Source organism: Metopolophium dirhodum, chromosome 2 (genome assembly GCF_019925205.1).
Source record: "Metopolophium dirhodum isolate CAU chromosome 2, ASM1992520v1, whole genome shotgun sequence".
NCBI classification, from domain to species: Eukaryota; Metazoa; Arthropoda; class Insecta; order Hemiptera; family Aphididae; genus Metopolophium; species Metopolophium dirhodum.
In genome coordinates this window covers 1,827,932-1,850,397 of record NC_083561.1, presented here as the reverse complement: position 1 = coordinate 1,850,397, position 22,466 = coordinate 1,827,932, and the positions used below count along the sequence as shown (strand labels likewise).

Genomic DNA, 22,466 nt, shown 5'->3' with positions numbered 1-22,466 from the left:
GAGGTTATCCGGCGGTAGTGAAAAATCATTTACCTACAAGGTCGTCGTTCGAATCGCGCTCCTCGAAATTCGGTTACACCGCCGACGACGCGACGATCGTACCTGCGCCTAAATACGACAACCTGAGATGCGATCGCAGACGAAGTGCCAGCTGTTATAGGCACACACAATTATACTACCCGTGTGACGCATAATTGTACGATACAACTGCAGAGTAATAATAGTGCGGTATAACTCCGCTCAATGACACACTCGGCTCATTATAAAAAACCGGCGACGGTCGCACGCGATCGTCTGCTCGGGGAACGATAGAAGAGTGATCGCCGGCATCATAATAATATTATGGCGTGCGGCTTGACGTGAGTATACATCAAATGTTCATCATCATCGTATATATATATAGTGGCGTAGTGATGTACAACATGGGCAATCTTCGGCCATTTTAATTTTGGCGAGTCGCGTGCAAGCTTCCCGAGAGACGTTAAAAAAAAAAAAAAAATGTTAATAAAAATAGATGCCCAAAACCGTGATGTATTAAAACATTTTAAAGTTGCGGTCGTAGGCTGGAGTGGTAGTAAGCTAGTGACTAGTAGGTCGTCCCGTTCGCGTGCGAGTCGCACCACGCGGCAGTGGTGACTTTGGACACGAGGAAGGGGCGGCCACCACTATAACACACGATGCCATGCCGCCGCCGCCGTGTAGGTATCCGTCCGTTCGCTCTAAAATAAAAACAAATGTTGCGCGATGTTGCACCACACCGACTTAAATACACGCTGACATCGTATTCCAACAAAAAATCCCACACCGACCACCATAACTCGTTCGCGTCCATCAATACGGCGGTCCTGTACAGCGTGTGCGTCCTTTTGCGCGTTTTACAAACATTGAATATCGTTACCTACTATATTATAATAATTATTATATCGTACACGATAGCATTATCGTAATATCACAACAACGATCATAGTAATATTATCATCGTAAATACGAGTGCTTTCGTACGTCTCAATCGTTTAATTTAGTATTATATACTAACACGACTGCGCCGTTAGTCAATATAATATAATATATTAAGGCACGTTACGCGCGCGTAATAGATATTTTGTTGTACATATTATGTATTTTATAGAGTGCGAAGCCTATAATATGCAGTGAGTACGTTGCGATGATTACGTTTTACAAGACCCGAGACCCGATATCATATAGGTTAGTATACTGTTCATTTTGTAATATTATATGAAAACTATGAACTTAAGTTCCCGACTTTCCGGGTACCATATGGGCAGGTACATTGGAAAAGCTGCGAGCAAAGATTTTTGTACTTCATAGATAAATGTACTGCAGTTTTTATTTTTGATAGTCATTATGTAAACCTACTCCTAAGTCCGGCGGACACAATTCACGCTGTTCCCTAAAATTCTTGTTCTTTTTTTGCATTTTTGTTTTATTAAAATACATAATATTATGAAGAAAGTTTGTAAATATGATGTAGATATGAAAAATTTGTTTAGGTAATTAATTTAAAATAATGGGAAATTACGTATTGTATTCTAGTGTACGTAATATTAGGTAATACCATAAGGCTGGGCAAGTTAATGATTTTTTTTAACTCAGTTAAGTTAAGTTAATATGCACCAATAGCAAAAAGTTAAAAGTTAATTTAATTATAGGTTAACTCAGTTAAGTTAAAAGTTACTACACACTTTTTGTTAACTTTTTAGGAAGTTAAAAAAAAGTTTATTTGTTTATACAACCAATACTTAAAAAATGTTTATTTTTTTTCCAACCCAAAACTAAATTATAGACAATGTAGGTATAATGCTTATACTTTATACAGTATTTCCATATAAGTTAGACTAGGCTGTGTGAAGTTAGATTTTGGCTGTGTCAATGTGTGAGAAGTAAATGAACATCAGTGTGTGTAATCCGTTACGTTATCGCACTTTTTGCGATGAAATTTGAATTTCCGGATTTACAGTTTATTTTGTGTTGTCGTAATATTTATCGTACTAGATTCTTAGAAATGTTCTAATACCTATACGCGCATGCTCAAGTCAACTAACACGGAGAAAATATTTTTGCTCCGGCTGTAGGGCAGAAATTTGATGTAAACAGTACCTAAAGAGGAATAAAAATTCACCTTGTTTCGATGGACTTAAATTAGTTTTGAAAAGATGAGCGTATTCGTTAGTCTATTTTCTAGGTTTGTTCGGAAATAAATTTACGCTTGGCGCGTAACTAGGGGGGGGGGGGTGCTTTGGATCATTTGCCCCTAAATCAAAATTAGCACCCCATAAAAAATCGTTGGGTGTTAGGTCACATTGAGTCACAAAAAAACCTGGAGCTTAAGCACTCCCTAGTTCAAATTTCTAGTTGCGCCAATGGATTTACGACTTTATTTTTAATATGATGCATAGTAAGTTTATATTTTTATCAAAATAAACTTAGACTTGACTTAGTTGTAGATGGCGACGAAATGAAAAATATAAGAATCCACTTCCGAGCAAACTTAGAAAAGAGGAATACAAACTAAATTTACTTTTCAAAATTGAAATCGTGCTACTGGAAGTATGTTTAATTTTCTTTCACTTATTGAGTTAAATGTATGGGAAAAAATGGTTGCTCCAGCTCCCTTGATAATAATAATAATTTAAGTTTTTGAGTTGATATTAAAATATTACATATAGTTGCATACAAAATGTATTAATTTAATGGACAAATCACTAAGTTTTGTTTAATTCTATCACTATTGATTCGTTAAATGTTTAATTGATTGCTTATAATATTATAATGTGTACCCTGATATTAAACGCATTATATTTCGATATAGGATTCGGTTTATATTGCTTGCAGTGATTATTTGTTGATGACGGAATAGGTATATATTTGAGTGGGTGTGTATTTAATGATATGTTGGTGAAAAGACTCGGAAAGACTATGGGGGCCCCCTAACCAATATTGACATATTTTTATTATATACCTGCGTCATTGCCATGCCCATTTGAGTCGGCAAACCCAATATTAGGCATTTGTAGGTACATAGGCTTGCCGACGTGAGTGCGATAATCTACTGCACGCTGGATCTCTGTGGCAGGGGAGTGGACTGTATTTATTGTTATGAACTGTTGGGACCATTGCTAGGCCACCGGCCGAAAGGATAATAATAAAAAAAAATTATTATATTGTCGTGACATAAACACGGAACATCATATTATGCCTATTGTGTACAATCATCGTAGGTACACAATTGCGCCACAATTGAGCTGCAAACGTATAAGGATATTATTTTACACCACCGCCACCGTTAGGTATATTTATTGCGTTTTTACGTAAATAATACATACTGTAAGACACAGGCATATTATAGTATTGTATTGCATTAATATCGTAAGTCCCTCTCTGCCTATAAGGCTATAAAATAACATGATATTATGTTTAGTTATACCGAACGCCCTTGCAATCGTCTAGTTACAGGTATCTCTACATTATAGAGGAAATATTTTTATACACCGCGCATAAACACGCAGAATGTTGCGTAACGTCGTAACCGCGATGGTCGTAAGTATAAAAAGCTATATACGATCACAATATTATGATTATTATTATTATTATTCCATGTTGGCGTAAGTCCACCACTGCCTATATGTAATGTAATAATAATAATAATAATTTATATGTGCCTATGATTAGATCAGTGATTTGAAGTATGCGTTAATGAAACGTCAGTGATCTATACCTACCTATAATGGATAATAATAATAATCGGCTGATAGGTACCTATCATCTATACGTCACAGTGTCACACTATGCCGTAAACAGTCGCACGCGATTATTTTCAATATCCTTCGAGTTGAGTTTTAATTTTACGAACGAATCCTCTCGATAATAAAGTTGGCGCACCGGTTGCGTAAACGCCGAAATTGTTTTGAGTGCGATCATGATAAAGCCGAGGTAATGTAAGCATAACATAACAAATCTAGCTGCTATAGTGCTACTATATTACCATAACTGCTATATAATAACGATCTTTTAAATACTACAAAAATATATCGTACCTCCTACCTACGATACACGTAATTTTAATTTAAAAATGAATTATTTCGATCTTTAGAGACAGGTAGGTGCCTCGTCTATATCGAAAAGCATCTTATTCGATTCCCATCAGCGTGGGAATATAAAATTATAGGTATATTATAACATTGTAGATTCATGTTCAGCATATTCTAGTCGTCAACCTATAGTACTCTATACGATATTTAACCAAAAAAAATCATTAATAATTACCAAGTATATTTTATATAGATTATAATCTAAAGAATATAGTAAATTGGATTTTTATGATAATAAAATTACATAACAGTCATTAACAATAAACAAATAAGCAATAATATATATTTATTTATTCAATTATTCGAGATAATAACTATTTAACAGGATTCTTTTAAAGGTAAATACCCATTTTATCAAGTATGAACATTTTTTTTACATTTTTGAAAAAAATAAATATTGAATTATTTTTTTTTATTGTTTTATCGTTTTAGATTCTGAGCATAGCGCTAAAAGTATTATATTTACAATGATATGTTTATTTTTTTTTTTCAAAAAAAAAATTTGTTGTAATAAAAATGCTCCAATTTTTGAAATCAGCATCTTTTCTGATAGAAAAGTGAATCTAGTTGGTGCATTGAATTATTGTTGTTTCCATGTGTGCAACATTTGATTATTTTATAGTTAACACTGAATACTAATACATTTTAGTGAATATGGTTAAAGGTTTAGAAAATCAGCGAATTATGAATAATTATTTATAAATTAATATTAATATGATATACTATTATGTAAGATGATATTATGATACCGTTATAATAGGCACCGCTACTATATATGTTTTGTTTCATATTATATAACATAAAATCTAGATATGATAAAGGAAAAAAAATGTGTTACCCCACTCACATTTAGTGGGTAATTTATATATAATTAGTCTAGAACACAGGCTTAGATGTACTGAAAACCGGAAGTTTTTGTTACCAAAGTAAAAAAAACGTTTGGCATTAATTTTTTAACTGTGTTCAAATTTTGACGACACTAGTTAATATTCTAATTTCTAAGGTATTTTGTTATCATTCAAAAAATATTAATCATAGAAACTTGAATCATTTTACCATTACTTAAATTATTACAATGATATTTTCAATATATTTAGACACATTTTAAGCTATTTATGGGCATTTAAAATTTTCGAATTGATTTAGTTTATTTGCCTTACCTGCCTATTCATTTTAATAACAATATTTATGCTCGGTCAGAAAGTTTGAAAATTAAATAAAAGGTTTTTCATAGGTTTTAATTGTAGCAATTTAAAAATATTATAAATTTATGTGTATCAGTAATGTCTTTAAGTTCAAATTTTGACAAAATTCGTGAAACACGAAATTTTCAAGTTATTTTATACATTGTATAATTTGTATAAGTTAACACAATTTTCAATTTAAATATTCTAACGATGTCCCGCACTCGTAATGTGTGCATCTAATTTATTCGATAATTACTATTTTATTAAAAATCAAACTAAATACTTAACCGTTTTTGTTGTGAAAAGTGTTAAAAAAACAAGAATTCAAGTGCTTTTTTTAACAAAAAAAAATCGCTGCCCGTCTGGGGCTCAAAACCCCAAGACAAGACTTTTTGTAAGTATTTTAATTATTCAAACCCATTTAACGTATAACAAACCGTCTTTCCAGCCACGTATCTTCACTTACATAACAACACCTAATTAAAATTAACAGTAGTTTTCAAAAGCGACATGAAAAACAAACAAAAAATGAAGGAAAAAACGGGCATTTTTACGCAACATCTATTTTAGAGAAAATCGATTTTAGTTTTTGGTGCAACTCTAGAACAAATGACTGTAGATACATGCATTTTCTATACACCATAACATTTTCCAAATATTTTGAATTATTTTGAGCTGTTTACGGACATTTTCAGTTTCCATTTTTTTTAGTTTTTTTTTCTACAAATATTAATAAAATTTTATTTGTTGGGTAAAAAAGCTTGAAAATTTTATACAAGGCTCCTACTCTATTGTTACAATGACATTTGAAAAATATTAAAAATCCTTAGTCACAGTTTTTATTTATAAGCATTTAAAGTTCAAATATTGACAAAATACGAAAAAATCACGAAAATTAGCAAATTATTTTGAGTTGAGAATTCATAAAAATTTTCCTTTTTCATTCTAAGATTTGAAAATGTAATACAAGATTATCCATAAGCTTATCTACCTTTATCAAAAAAAAAAAGTCTACAAGTAAGTCAAATTAAATTTTTATAAGCGTTTGAAATTCATATTTTTACAACATTTGATATTCACTCGATTTCTCATGTAACGATTTTGCTATTTTGTTGTTATTTAAAAACAAATAACTGTGAATATATGGAAATTTTAATGAATGTTTATATTTTCATTTTCTATACACCATCAAATTTTGAAAATATTTTGACCCTTTTTGAGCTGTTTACGGACATTGTCAGTTTTCAATTTTTTTAGTTTTTTTTTTCTATAAATATCAATAAAATTTTAACTGTTGAGTAAAAAAGCTTGAAAATTTAATATAAGGCTCCTGATATAATGTTCTAATAACAGTTGAAAAATATTAAAAATACATTGGCACAATTTTTTTTATATTCATTTAAAGTTCAAATTTTGATAACATATTTTATCAAATTTATAATTTATTAATTATTTTGTAGTAAAAAATGTATAAAATGTTTAACTTTTATGGCTAAGGATTGAAAATTTAAAACAAGGCTCCACGTAAATAGGTTATATATAAATTACTTTATTCACAATAATATCATCAAATATACTTGGTAATATCATAGGCTGACTGAACGTTTTCGCTCAGAATCGTTTTTCTTATAAAATGATATTAGATCATTAAATTCAAATTTAACACCATCATTACAGTGACCCACTTGTAACCTACTGTACAGCAGAGCGACATCCACTTACCCACCTTTTTTAGTTAAAATACGAAAATTAAACTTTTTGTTTTTGACTTTTCGGAGACTATTTAGATTAATTTTTAATCCGGAAATGTTTATGTTTAAACTTAATATATTAAAAAACTGTGAAAATTACATACAACTTTTGAACTGTAACCGTCAAGTTGAAATGAGTATTTTTGGCACAGCTTGTTCTATAACTTATATGGTATAGTTTTTTTTTTAAATTTATAGAAGATTGTACGGATAAAAGATCGGGTTTAGAGCATAGCTTAATACATATTAGTACCCAACTCATGTCCCCGCATAACTAAGAGAGAAAATATGAATAGGTACATTTGTGATTTGTGGTACCTTGTGTTGTTTTCAATATTATTGTATATATTTTTTACCTACAGAGGTACACCTAAACTGCCTAATCCGATGAAATTATTACACCGTAATACGCAAATTAGTGAGTGCTAAATTTTGAAATAGATAATTTTGTTTGGAGAAGTCGAGTAATACAGCTTTATAATTATAAAACAACATTTCCTTAGAAATGTAGCCTTGATAAATTACAGACTACAGTATCTATCTGATTACTTACTCGTTTTTCGTAGTGATGATTTATCAATTAATTTAAATATAGCACATCCATTAGGTACTCATTACAATGTCTTATATGAATTAGTTGTACTTATCTTGAATATAAAATTGACATAAAACACATAATACATTAAAAATCTTCCATGTTTATCAAGTGTACAAATTAAGTTATCCAATTTATCGATATTTTAGAGGGAATGAAAGAAAGTTAATAGTTAATAGGTACTATTATAGATGTATAGCATTTTTTTCTAAAAATAATATTATTATTTGATGTTAACTTCAGCAATTGACGATTTTGTAACATAAGTAATAATAATTCAACCTTAGAACGTACCTACTTGTATTATATTTTAAACTAATTTTTACACTCTTCATTCTTATATTTATATATAACATGTTGTATAATTGATATTATAACTAACATTTTTTTTATACATAGGTATTCCAGTTTCACCAAACACCTATACTGAAAATGTTGACTTACATAGACGTGCATTTTATTTACACACTACCGGTAGTCGCAGTATTAGCGTTGATAACATGGCCGTTTATAAGTCGATTAGAACTGTTCAAAATCGGATTCGTCTGTACGATGGCGTTTGTGTACACGACACCGTGGGACAACTATATAATCTTCCACAACGCCTGGATGTACAAGCCCAAAAACATTTTAGCTGTCATAGGATATGTGCCCGTCGAAGAGTACATGTTTTTCGTCATACAAACCCTTATGACATCACTGTGGGCCTTGATTTTTACCAGGTGGTCTCCGGCTTGTTTCAATTTCAACTTCAATAAGACAAGCTACACGCTGATCCGATGGATACCGATATTAGTCTTAGCTATGACGACAATTCAGGGCTACAACATAGCTGTACCGGGTAAAGACACGTTCTATTTGGGCTGCATCATGTGGTGGTCGTGCCCCGTCATAATGTTCCTATGGTACGGTGCCGGTAACTACTTTGTTAAAAAGTCAACCTCGTCAGCGATCGCGGTTATTGTTCCCACTCTGTACCTCTGTTGGGTCGATCGCATAGCGCTCAAAGACGACGTGTGGCACATCAACGAGAAAACCTCGTTAAACATATTCGTCGCCGATGATTTACCGTTCGAGGAATGTCTGTTCTTCCTGATCACCAACGTGATAATCGTCTTGGGCAGCATGGCTTTCGACAAGTCATACGGGCTTGCGGACACGTACACGTTCGAATTTCCACTCCGTTACAGCACAAGTTGGAAATACCTTAGTCAGCAAATGCAACAATTTGTGAGGGCCGAATGCGACATGTCGCCGAGTCCAGTCAACGACATCAGACAGTGTTTAAACGTACTTAAAAGGGCTTCAAAATCGTTCAACGTGGCCAGTCTCGTTTTTCCAGCAGGTAAAGTATATATTATACTGAATATATATAAATATTTGTATAGAAGATGATCTAACTGTGGGAATTTTTTTTGTTTTAAGTCCTAGAGTTATTATTATGTTTATACATATTCCGATATCCAAAGTAGACGATGCTATATATATTATTTATATAGATATAAATTTCACTTCGAATCGCTCTAAAAGTGTTGCGATATCAAAACTGCAGGAGCTGATCTTCAAATATGTGAGATGTGAATCGTATCTCACATGAATATGATGTACTATATCATTACGAGGAATATGTGTTGTAATTGTATATGTATTACAGTTTTGTCTTCATAGCACTTTACTAGAAAGTTTCCGTTTTCCGCCAAAATGACCTTCGCCCGTTATCACCAAGGCCGTTTTCCGCCAAAGGTTATATTCCGATTTCCGCCAAAAAATATTATTAAAGTATTTAAGATATTTTTTGAGAACCCCTGAACTAATTCTCCATCAAATAGTAATGATTACGATATTATTATTATTTCATCTCAGCGCTATCCGCTATCAGCCGTCCGCTGTCAGTCTGCACCTGTCAGTTGAAACCACGGTGTCAAAAAAAAATTTCCGAGAATATTGAAGTGATAACTAGTAACCGCAGTCATATTATGCTAGTTTACAAACATTTTAAATTTACACGTGCGTATACGTCAAATACGGTATTACTCGGTGGAGGTGCTAAACTTTTTACAAAAAATAATAATAATAATTACGTACTGGTGAAATTTGAAGTGTGAAATTCATAGTGGTATCGATAGACGTCTAATTGACAGACAAAGTATTAATTCAGCCTGTAGGCTGTGTAAGCGGTAGAAGATGTAAGTATGAGACCCAAAAAAATTATTTTACGGGAAATTGGACAAAGTTCATGTACTACTATTTCCGTTAATGACGTAGATCGTGTACGAAAAAATATGTACGAAAGCCGACGAAAAGTTCTTCCAGCTAATCCAACTTCTATAATTTCTATACAATATGTACACGACTCATTACGAGAAATGAACATTTTGACGATGCAAGGTGAACCGTTTTTATTATTAAACGATGATTATAAAATAGTTTTGATTTTTTCATGTGCAAAAAATTTAAATTTTTTATGTGATGTCCAAACTATATATATGGATGGCACTTTCCAGTACAGTGCTAGATTTTTTACTCAAATGTATACAATTCATGGGTACAAAAATGGGCACTATGTACCACTTATATTTTGTTTGCTGCCTGACAAAAAAACAGAGACTTACATTTATATATTAAATAAAATATCGGAGTTGTGTGATAACATGGGTCGTCTTTTTTTACCAACTAATATAGGTAACTAGTGTTTTCGAAAAAGCTATATGTACTAAATGCAATTGATGAAGTTTTTGTTAATGAACTTCTTCATTAACAAGAACCACAAATTTGTGTGAATCATTTCATTCCGACTTCAATCAATCGTTTTATAAAAACTCGCCTTCAATATTTACGTAGGTTCAGAATTTGATTGATGAGGTACAGACCAGTGTATATTGTAAAATGTCAAGTGTGAATCAACTAAAAACCCCACGAAAAATAATTCAGTTAAGACAAATAAAAAATGAAAAATACATATATGGGCATTTAACTAGGTTCGAGTTTGTCGAAAAAGTCTCTTTTTCGTACAGTAAATATTCAAAATGATGTTAATAATAAAAAATATTTTATACTTATACTGTGTTTACACACAATTTGTTTTAATTTTAATTTTTATAATAACGTATTATTTGGACGACAAACTTAATATATCGTATAATATATACTATATATATCGTTTTAATTTTATTGTATATTATAAAAGCGTATACGTTGGGAAATACATTGGGTATACCTATATAATAGGTGAATAATAATAGTAAGATATAAGATATAGTCATATAGATAATAGTTTATGATCAATATGTGTGATACAAGGTTAGCCCATACATCAAATTTTGTTCAGGGGTTCTCAAAAAATATCTTAAATACTTTAATAATATTTTTTGGCGGAAATCGGAATAATAATTATAACCTTTGGCGGAAAACGGCCATGGTGATAACGGGCGAGGGTCATTTTGGCGGAAAACGGTTACGCCCCTTTACTAGCTGGTTCATTTTGAATGGTAGATAAAAAAATTGTCTAATAAGTATATAGATTATTTTACACGATTGTCCGTTACTTAAGAAGAGAGGACGTCACACCCGCACATTTTGTCTAGGCGGAGCATCTTTTGCCGCGCGGCATGAGTATGAATACATAAATACATTTTACGCTGCTTTTTTTGATGCCACGCGGCATAATTTCCGATCGGCCTAGTAGACGGTCTATATCAAAGCATTGATTATAAATACTAGTATTTATAATCAATGATCAAAGGAAAGCCGCTCGCCTTTGCCTCGTGTGAGTGGACGTATTTTTTGGCAAAGTCGCGCGGCATTAATACTTATTTTTTAAGGTTTAAAATTATTTTTTAAGTAATTAGTAGCGGAACAAACTTTTTTCAAATGCCGCACCGTGTGGACGGGTATTTGCCGTGCCGAGGGTCAAAAGCTGCTCCGTCTGATACGTACGACATGGCTAATTTTCGTTCACCAGTTTCAATTGTGTGCTGTTAGTTTTGATAGTAGAGTGAATTTATTGACCTATTATCAAACTTTTAGACAAAAACGTTATCTGTGTTTTTTTTTTTTTGGTTATTTACGATCTTTTAATTTTTAAGTGAGTTATGAGTATGTAAAATATTAATTTTTGTAAATGCTCGTAATTCACTTAAAAATTACTTACGTAATTTCGTACTTGTGTAGTTGTGTAAGACGGAGACAACATATGCGGGTGCGACGTTATCTCAACGAATTTACTAAATAGATATATTATTATACAACATATTAACATTTACGGGAATACAGTATTATATAGGGGCATGGACCAATTTCACCTAAAACAAAATTTGTATTTTAGGGTCAGTCTACCAATTGCGCCTCTTATATTTTACGGTCAATATACCAATTGCGCTCGTATTCAAATTTGCCTTAGCGGCTACCTTCAGATATAAAAATATTGTTGTTCGATATAATTCCATCAACATGGAACATAACATAAACGATGTACACACTAAAATGCTTGAAAATTAAAAACTTATTTATTGATCAATTGATTACTGGTTATAATATTATATTTTATAACAGTATCGGGAATTCGATCAAACGATATTATTATTACGCATATATTTTGATCACGGGAGTATGCATTTGAGTGATGGACGAAAACAAGTTTTCATTATTATCGGATAATTTTATCAGCCTAATTGTTTCGTTGCACACAATAAACTGTAATACTGTATATATTTTTTTTTTTTTTATTAGAAATCAAAATAAATGGTTACAAATTAAACATTTTTAACAAATAGGTACAGTTTTGATTACCTACCTCCTGTAAGCTAATAGCTTGTGATGGAGGTAGGGAGTTATTAAATTCACCAATAAAATAAAATAAATAATAAAATAATTAGGTAATTTCTTAAAATATTATGTACATTGACTTATGAATATGAAAACTTTAAAAAATATAATATAATATAATAATAGAGAAGAAAAGAAAAAGTGATGTATAAAGTTTAACATAAATAAATTAGTAATACATTTAGTTGATACAGCATTATAGCAATCAAAATATACTGTTATATATATAAATAACATACAATTTAGCAATAATTTACAATAAAGAATATAATTAATACACATTATTATTCAATTCTAAAAATATATATTTATATAAAAATCCTTTATTATTAATTTTTTTACTTGTAATAATATTTCTTTTAAAGTCCAGAGGCATAGAATTGTAATAAGTCGGGCCTAGATAATCTACAAATGTTTGACCAAAAGATTTATAGGTATATTTAACTGGACAATCATATTTCCTAATTTCTCTTATATGACTATTATCACTATGTAACTGATCAATATCAAGTTGTTTAATAATGAACATAATTGCTATTTTTTTTATATAATTGTCTAACTGGCAAGGCCCCTAATTCCTTATAGTTTTCAATTGTTGATCCTTTTAGTGAAAGCTTATTTAGGCAGATTCTAACAATGTTATTCTGATTTATTATTAGGTGATTTATAATATTGTCTCGAAGGACACCCCATACTAATAAACCGTACTGGAAATTGGATTGGTATAGAGCAAAATAAACTAATCTCATTGTTTGTTTTGGAACTATTTTTTTTAATTTGAACATATTATAGGTTATGAAGCGTAGTTTCCCTAATAGATTGTTAACATGTAAGTTCCATTTCAAGTGATTATCAATGATTACTCCTAAATATCTTATTTTTATAACTTTATTAATTTGCTTACAGTTAATTGAGTTACAGTTCTTGTTATTAGAACATTCGTGTATTGAAATGGAGCTAATAGTAGAATCGGATTTGTTAATAGAGAACGGAATAAACACTGTTTTTTCTATGTTTAGGGATAGATTTCTTTCTTTCAATGTTTTTACTATTTTACGAAAGCCAGTTACAGATTTTTCATAAACACCTTTCCATGTATTATGTGACAAAAGCAGACAGGTATCATCCGCATATGTTACTATTGAACTCTCAATGTTAAGATTACAAATTTCATTTATATATAAAATGAAGAAGATAGGGCCCAATACACTACCCTGAGGTACTCCATATTTAATTTCATACATGTTACCATTAATTCCATTAATTTTAACTGTTTGTTTTCTATTAGTTAAATAGCTTTTGAACCAGGTTAGACTACATTTAGTTATTCCAAAGCTGGGCAATATATTTAATAAAATATCGTGATCAACCGTATCAAATGCCTTAGCTATATCTAAAAAGATTGCCAATGATTTTTTACTATTATCTAATGCGCTGTACAAAAACTGGGTAACTTTATAAAGGGCATTATCAGTACTCAACCCTGGCCTAAAGCCAAATTGGTTTTTTGATAAAAGTTGATTTTTTCTAAGAAAGATATTAATCTTGCTTTAATAATTTTTTCAAAAATTTTAGAATAATTACTTAACATGGATATTGGCCTGTAGTTGTTCATATTTGTTTTATCCCCACTCTTAAATATAGGTTTAATATCCGCTATTTTTAGTTTATCCGGGAAAATACATCGCTTTAGACTTAAATTATATATGAAAGCAAGGGGATCCACTATGTATTTGCTTATGTGTTTTAGGATTTTCACGGTCACTCCATCCAAACCCGCTGCCGTGTCATCTTCAGATGACATATTAATATATATACGTCCAATATGTTTAATAATTTTTTCATTAATATTGCGAAAAATATAACAAATATAAATCACCTATTACAAAAAAATACCACGAACTTAAAAATATTTCTTTTGATGAAATTTTTTCAAATACAATTGAATCTTCAGATATACTTATTATTATAAATATATTATAAATAAAGACTATTTATAATAATAAGTATATCTGAAGATTCAATTGTATTTGAAAAAATTTCATTAAAAGAAATATTTTTAAGTTCGTGGTATTTTTTTGTAATAGATGATTTATATTTGCTATATTTTTCGCAATATTAATGAAAAAATTATTAAACATATTGGACGCGGTTATGGGATCATTTTTAGTATGTATTTCATGTTCATTACGTTTTATTTTGATAATTTCATTATCACTTATACATTTAGATCCGGTAATTTCATTTACTAGTTTCCAGGTTAATTTAGCGTTCGAGTCAACATTTTTAAATTTTGTTTGGTAAAATTTCTCTTTTGCTAGTCTTATAGTTTTTGTGAAATTATTTTTGAATTTCTTATAATGTAAGTTTAACTGTATATTATTAGGGTGTTTTTTACACTTCATTGAGATAGACTGTTTGTGTCGGGCCGAGATTAACAAACCTTTTGTCATCCAATCTTTTAGTCGCTTATTCTTAGCATTCATTAATACGCAGTAGTTGTTGATTTAGTGATTGCATTTTGAATTATATTTGCAAAGGCATTATAGCATTTATTGACATCGCTGAATTCATTATACACTTCATACCATTTTTCATTAAGTAAATTAGATACAATTCTATTATAATCAATAATGTTAAACCTTTTGTCCTAATTATCTACTTTGGCATTGTTTGGTATAGAAACACATATTGTACAGTGATCTGTGATATCTGATAGTATCACACCCGAAGTAGTATTACTCATTTGGTTTTCGCTACAATTAATGAATATGTGGTCTAGACACGAATGATTAAAACCCGCAGGTAATCTAGTATAAACATTTATGAAAGATATGAAACCACATTCAGACAGTAGATTTAAATATATATTATTTTTTTTTCTTGAACACCAACAATATTGATATTCATGTCTCCTGCAATAACGGTTATCGTGTTACTATAATTATTTTCTTTAATGAGGTCACTTAATGTTTCGATAAAGACATCATTATCAGTATTGGGTGACCTATATACACATAGTAAGTTAATTGGAACAACTGTATTGGGAAAGTGTAATTTAACTATATTTGAGTCAACGAAATTATATTCAAAAAATTCTAAGCTCAGGTAATGCTTGACAAAAACCATTACACCATCATTTTGATTTCTCTTTATGGATGATGAATATAGAATAACACATTGATGATACCCAATACTTATGTCTTGTTAGTCGTTTAGTATTAGTTTGAGTTGTTTGACGTTACAATATAGATCGTTTTAAATAAGCTCTTAGTGAAAAAGGTAAACCGACAACCGTTATTAGTTCTCGATGAGTTTAAGTTTCAAAAATGTACTATCTCAAAAAATGGAATAAAGTGGAGATGTACAATTTGTGAAGCCAAATTGTATTATTCTAAATTATAATGCCATGCTCAAATTATTATTAAAAAAATTATTATTATTCTTTAAACATGCAAAATACAACATCATGATTACCTTAAACTCAAAATCTTATTACTTTATGATTTAATCGCCTATTATCTTATTATTATTAATATTATTTTATTTTAGTTTAGGCCTTAGAGTTAACACGTGAGTTATAAGTCATGAGTTAAGTGCTCCCCTTGATTCATATGTGGTTAGTTTAATGCTAAGGTAGTAAAATACTCAATATCTCACAATGTATTATGCATTAATACAAGCAAAAAAATCAGTTAGTGTATTAATTTATTATATAATTATTACTAACTAATAAGTTTTCCTTAGGTAGTGTAAAATGTATAAGCGCAATTTAGTCTATCGACCCTAACAATTTTAGAGCGCAATTGGTATATCGACCCTAAAATGTTTAGAGCGCAATTGGTAAACTCCCTAATATATTACTGCGCGTATCTATACTAATCTGCAGGTGCGTTTATATGTTTATGCACAAATGCATAATGCACTTATATAATATTATATCCACGGAATCATATACGTGCGTATAATATGGTATATGCTCTTTCAAACTTTTTGAACACTCTGTTTACTGAACACTAGTGATCACTAAGTGACGGTCCCCGGACAACATTTATCTGGCCTGCGGAGAAAAAATTAATTTTTTTAATTATTATTTTTGGTGGGGAATTCAATGAGGGTTTCATTCATTTTAATTGTTGATTTTACCTTTACTTTCTTGTGATAATAATGTATAGGTAGGTACATTAAATTCTGAGGGCCCCAAAAAACTTCCTGAATTCCCAAAGTGGCCCTCCATGAATATCAATGCCGGTGATCCCAGATGTACATTATTGTCTTTCTTGCAGGAGTCCGTTTGCATTTGATCATACTATACGCGTTTTGTCGGGTGACGGACGACATGATCGACAGCGAGCCGAAGGTTGGCGTCAAGAAGCAGAAACTAAAGCTGATTGAAACGTTCATCGACGAACTGTTCGCGGATAGAAACGCGGACTACGACGTGAAGACGTCGATGACTCCGCAGAAACTAGAGGTGAACTGGGAACAGTACCGCCTAGATCTGACCGACGAGGAGATGTCGTGCTTCCGGGCCATATCGCAGATATCGTTTTACTTGCCCCGGAAACCGTTCTACGAGCTGCTCGACGGCTACCGGTGGGACGTGGATGGAAAAACGGTCCAGAACGAGACTGACCTGCTGTTATACTCGAGTTACGTGGCCGGCAGCGTGGGGACGCTGTGCGTGTACGTGATGGTATACAAAAGTGGTACACAGATCGACGACGATGAAAGGCACGATTTCGTTATCGGAAAAGCGCAACAGATGGGACAGGTGAGACGCGGCAGATATTATGTATTTTCATATAATATATCTAAGATATATTGTACATGATGATTTTCCAAGCATGCTCACGCCAGTGATTGTGTAATAATAAATTTATTTAAGTTCTGATTTTTGGAATTTTAAAATAATATACTTACTTAAGGACCATATTTTCAAATTCTTGAGATTTATATTTGTAGTACTTAAGAAGTGTCATGTAATGGACAAACTTCTGTTTTTCAAATAAGAACCCTCTTTTTGACTGCACATTATTTAACAGATTATTTTTTTGAAAATATCGACGTGCCTACCTAATGTCCTAATTCAAAATTCAAAAGAGTAGTTTCTCTGTTATTAAAATAATAAAATGTTTACAATAAGAATAATTGTCCTTGAAAATTGTTTTACAAATATATAAAATATATGTAATATTAGTAATTAATAAAATTGTTATACTTGGACAGTTAAACTTGCATTTTTACAAATTATAAATGTTGATGATTGATATTAATTACTAAAATTTCCAAATCACCACGGTAGCTACTAGCTCCTATTTATTGCACACTCATTATCATGGACCTATTAACTTTAATACATAAAGTTAAATAACTCAAACACTCCTCATTCGAATTTTGATGCTGTCACCTACGTCAATATTTTAAGAAAAATTATCTGCTTATCAATTTACCGTATAAAAGGGGGGCTCTAATTTTAAAAATAAACGCTTTTATCTCCATAGGTAGTACACAATTTTGTATAATACTGCATTATTGTAGAAAAAAAGGAGTTGAGCATGCTTGATGAATTACCCTATTTATAATATGCTAGGCTTAAAAGTTGTAGGATTTCCATATTTTTTTATTTGTTTTCAATTTATAGAAGACAAAGCTAGAAATCATAATTGACATAAATTTACATAAATTGAAATCTAAAAGAGAAAGTATAAACTATGAGTGATGAGCGTTTTGGCTGGTTGTTCGATCAATTAATACAATGTATTCATACCTATTTATATCCCACTTTATATACGATATGATGCTGCAACGCTACATTAGTTATAAGTTATATTATATCTAAGTATCAACGCTCGAGTATTCCAATTTTCGAGCATTCAATTTTTTCGAAAATTTTTCTTGACATGCTGTTAGACGTAAATTGGGTGGTGTTAACCTGATGTTAACTGAGTCCCCCTTCACCCCTACCCACCCACTTAAATCCCTACCCAAAGAGGTACTTAACCTCGTAAATATAATAAATTACTTTAATACGTGTTAATTGATATTTCTAACCTCCCCACTGATTTTTAACCAAATTTACGCCTATGCGACAGCTTCACTATCTTCTATGCTTATGTATGTGCCGCAGGTGCTGCAGATCGTCAACATCTCCCGGGACATCGTTACAGACAGCGAGACGCTAGGCCGGTGTTACATTCCCGCAGAGTACATGGACGACGCGGTCGCGGACGTAAACACTCTGTGCAGCGATAGGGACCCCTGGACCCTCGGCTCCGAGAAGCTGAAATCGTACGCCACGCGCATGATCAGGCTGGCCAACCAGTACCAGCTGGAGTCGTTGGAGGGTATCCGGTACCTGCCGTACGAAGTGCGTGGGCCCGTGCTGGTGGCCACCGACATCTACCGGGGCGTGGCCTGTGCGGTGGAGGCCAGCCCGACGTACCCGCGGAGGGCGTCGCTAGGCAAATGGGACAAGATCCTCGTAAGCATCAATTCGCTGTACTTCAAGAGCCTGAAGTACTTTTTCCAAGCCGACCGCTGCAAGCACTGTTGACACGACATCGACGAACCACTGCGACAATACTGCACCACCGTCGGCGCCGTGGCCTTCGAATGCGCGTGCTGCAACCATGATGCATTCCCCCGGTTCGCTGCAACAAATTATATTATGTTTAAATGGCGTAACGCTGGCTCAGTCTTACAAGTGCGCAACAAGCAGATTTGCGATCAGCAGATCACGTTTTGCTTCGTTATAGTTTAAAAATTAGAGTGAATCGACCTATTATGAAACCTGATGGTATAATAACATTTTATCTATGTTTGTATATGTGGATTTTCTACGATAGTTCAATTGTTTAGTAAGTTTCACGTATATAATATTAAGTAAATTAAAAATGATCATAACTCACTTAAAAACTGAATAATCGTAAAAAAAAACACCACATACAAACAAACAAATAATGTTCTTACCATCAAATTTCGTAAAAGGTCGAATGTCGATTCAATCTAATTTTTAAACGAACGAAGCTAAACATGATCTATTCTGTGTGTAAATTTGTTATGTTATGCACTTGTAAGACATAGGACAGTAAATCCTCTCAACAGTACAAATCCTCTTAACCACCGCGTGAATATACGAAATATACCTTTTACACTTAGCTATATATTTTTTCTTTTATTCAAGGACCATTTCCACTTCTATTGTGTATAACCTTACTATTTTAAACTTCTATATAATTATTTTGAATTTTTTAATAATTGGGACCAGATAATACACTTTTTTAAGACTTTAATAATGTATGGCAGACATCAAATATCAAACCAATGTAGTGTTTACACAATATACTTGTAATTAACGAAACCGTTTAAAACTTAGATGAGTGTATTGTGTGATATAACAATTGGTGGTGCCCTGCAAGTGTTATGGGGCACTACACTGCTTGTCCAAATTGTGTATGCTTATTTATTTATTAAAAAAAAATATATTAGTTTAATATTTGTTATTATTTGTACGTTGAACGGTTTTTTTTATGAACAGATTTTCTCCCGATTAAAAACCTAAAAAAATCGCTACAAAATAAAATAGTAAAAATTAGGCATTTTTTTTTTATATATAATATGTTAGTATAAAAATGAATACAGTTTATTTTCATAATCCCAAAAACTAACTTGGAAAGCGAGTGCATACCGCTGTTTAAATTATTAATTATAATTTATTTATTCACCCGCTAGTGCGCTAGTGAATAAAATAATATTAATGGTAACTTTACTGCAATGACGGCGAGTAGATGCATTATATTTTATACAAATACACGTACAGACTTATAGGTACCTCGTATCTACCTTATCTACGTTATATACGAATTGTTATAAGCCATAAGCGCCGTTACAACTGTACTTATTATGCTATTATTGAGAATTGTGCAATAAAATAGTACCGGCAAAATCCATAAAAATTAATATGATGTGTTTAATTTAGGTACACCATATTATTATACGGTTCAACACGAATCCATAATAATTTAATTTCGTCACAATAATACAACTTCCGCATGCGTGTTATATATTTTTATACTTATGTTTTTAGATTAAGTGCCTATCTGAACACGAGGAAATACATTTCCATCCATCAGTATGACATAATATGTACATTGTATATTTTGTACATACCTACAATGTGATTAATGTTATTATTTTTTTTTTACCCCATATAATAGTTATAATATTATTGTAGCTAACCGTTTTGTTTCTCTCGTGGCCATTGTAATATATAATTTATCATATTGTGTTATTCAGTTATTACCTACTTATTGTGTTTGTAATACGATATTTATGACCTACTATTATTACAAATGGCTAGAAGTTTTCGAATTTACATTTTGGGTGAATCGATGATTGTATAGGTTGTACAATGATGTGTTATTTTGTGTCTGTCTACACGTTTTATAGAAGAAAAAAGACTTCGATCTTCAACTTCGAGTGACTTGAAAGGCGATGTTGAGTGTTGAGTAAAGTACAGTCATACCTACAGAGAATGAAGCCTATAGGAGCTTGAAAGCTTGACAACATATATGTGCAATGTTATTGGTCAGGTTGGGGTTGGGTTGGGAATGAGTGTAAAGTCGGTCATGGATACCTAAGCTGGTTTAATAAAAACGTTAATTATTTGATAGGGATAAATTAGTGGTTAGAATACTATTAATTGATAATAATATTAAATTCCTAGGCAGAACATTTTTCGGAATATTAGAAAAATCGAATTTCGTGTATCGAAATGTATTATAGTTGTAAGCTTTTCGAGATAATGAGTGTTTCCTATTAAGAATATCCTACGCTGTGCCTGTACCGGGCTGTACATATAAATAAAACATAATATGCATAGTCCGTTATTTTTATTTTTAAGGAATTATTAATTATTGTTACAATTTATTTGATCTGCTGGAATGATATCAGTGAATAACCAACTTTACCCACACCGCACTACCCATAAAAAGCTAAATACAACTTCTTGTTATAACTTGTAATACCTATTGTATAACATAATATTGTTGATACCAAAATAAAAAAGTGGGTAAGTGGATGTCACTCTGCTGTACAGTAGGTTACACGTGGGTCACTGTAATGGATGGTGTTAAATTTGAATTCAATGATATAATATCATTGTATAAGAAAAACGATTCTGAGCGAACACGGTCAGTCAGCCTATGATATTACCAAGTATATTCGATGATATTATTGTGAATAAAGTAATTTATAAATAACCTATTTACGTGGAGCCTTGTTTTAAATTTTCAATCCTTAGCTACAAAAGTTGAACATTTTATAAATTTTTAACTACAAAATAATTATTACATTTTAAATTTCATAAATTTTGTCAAAATTTGAACTTTAAATGATTAATAAAAATTGTGCCTATGTATTTTCAATTTCGAAAACAGATTTTGCGTAAAAATTCCCGTTTTTCCTTAATTTTTCTTTTGTTTTTCATGTCGCTTTTGAAAACTACTGGGAAATTTATACTTTTGATCCCCCAAAGTACCAACTAGATTCACTTTCCAATCAGAAAAGTTACTGTTGAAGAAAATCAAAGCACTTTTACTGTCCTAAAAGGTGATGACAGACACAAAAAAAAATAAAAAAACACATATCATTGTAAAATCAATACATTCATCGCTTCTCTCAGAATCTAATATTAAATATGCATTAGGTATTATTAAATTTTAGTTTGATTTATATTTATATTAAGGGGATTCGTTACCGTGATTTTCTATTTTTGTTCAACACACGCCTGACATAGTATTTTAGACGTGTATTTTGCCAAACATACCAATTGATCTAATGAAGCGATAAGAATTCTGAAAACAGATTTGATTTTGTCGTCAATTCTACATGAAATTGACTTTCCCACATTTTTGATGTTATCCCCTAATTTCCTAAAAATGTCATATTAAAAAAAAGTATTTAAAAATTGTTATATTTAAATTTTCGGAGAAGTTAA

The 22,466-nt window shown here is 31.4% G+C and overlaps 1 protein-coding gene across 2 annotated transcripts; it reads left to right on the top strand.

Annotated features, from left to right (window-relative positions):
• The first annotated feature begins 3 nt into the window (after window positions 1-3).
• On the top strand, window positions 4-20,750 carry LOC132939255 (uncharacterized). 2 transcript variants are annotated; one of them, XM_061006332.1, is made up of 5 exons: window positions 5-359; window positions 1,130-1,206; window positions 8,042-8,987; window positions 16,753-17,240; window positions 18,597-20,749. In XM_061006332.1, exons 3-5 carry the CDS (start codon window positions 8,075-8,077, stop codon window positions 19,020-19,022), a joined length of 1,827 nt encoding a protein of 608 aa, XP_060862315.1. In that variant the 5' UTR covers window positions 5-359; window positions 1,130-1,206; window positions 8,042-8,074; the 3' UTR covers window positions 19,023-20,749. The 2 variants fall into 2 exon arrangements, with proteins under 2 accessions (XP_060862316.1, XP_060862315.1); XM_061006333.1 differs by lacking the exon at window positions 1,130-1,206 and having other exon boundaries at window positions 4-359; window positions 18,597-20,750.
• Window positions 20,751-22,466: the final 1,716 nt, after the last annotated feature.

Excerpts from the sequence above, each read along its gene's own strand:
- LOC132939255 (XM_061006333.1), top strand. The coding sequence starts at position 8,075 with ATGTTGACTTACATAGACGTGCATTTTATTTACACACTACCGGTAGTC. Across the intron at positions 8,988-16,752 it reads CAGTCTCGTTTTTCCAGCAG|GAGTCCGTTTGCATTTGATC; the intron begins GTAAAGTATATA and ends TCTTTCTTGCAG. Across the intron at positions 17,241-18,596 it reads AAGCGCAACAGATGGGACAG|GTGCTGCAGATCGTCAACAT; the intron begins GTGAGACGCGGC and ends TATGTGCCGCAG.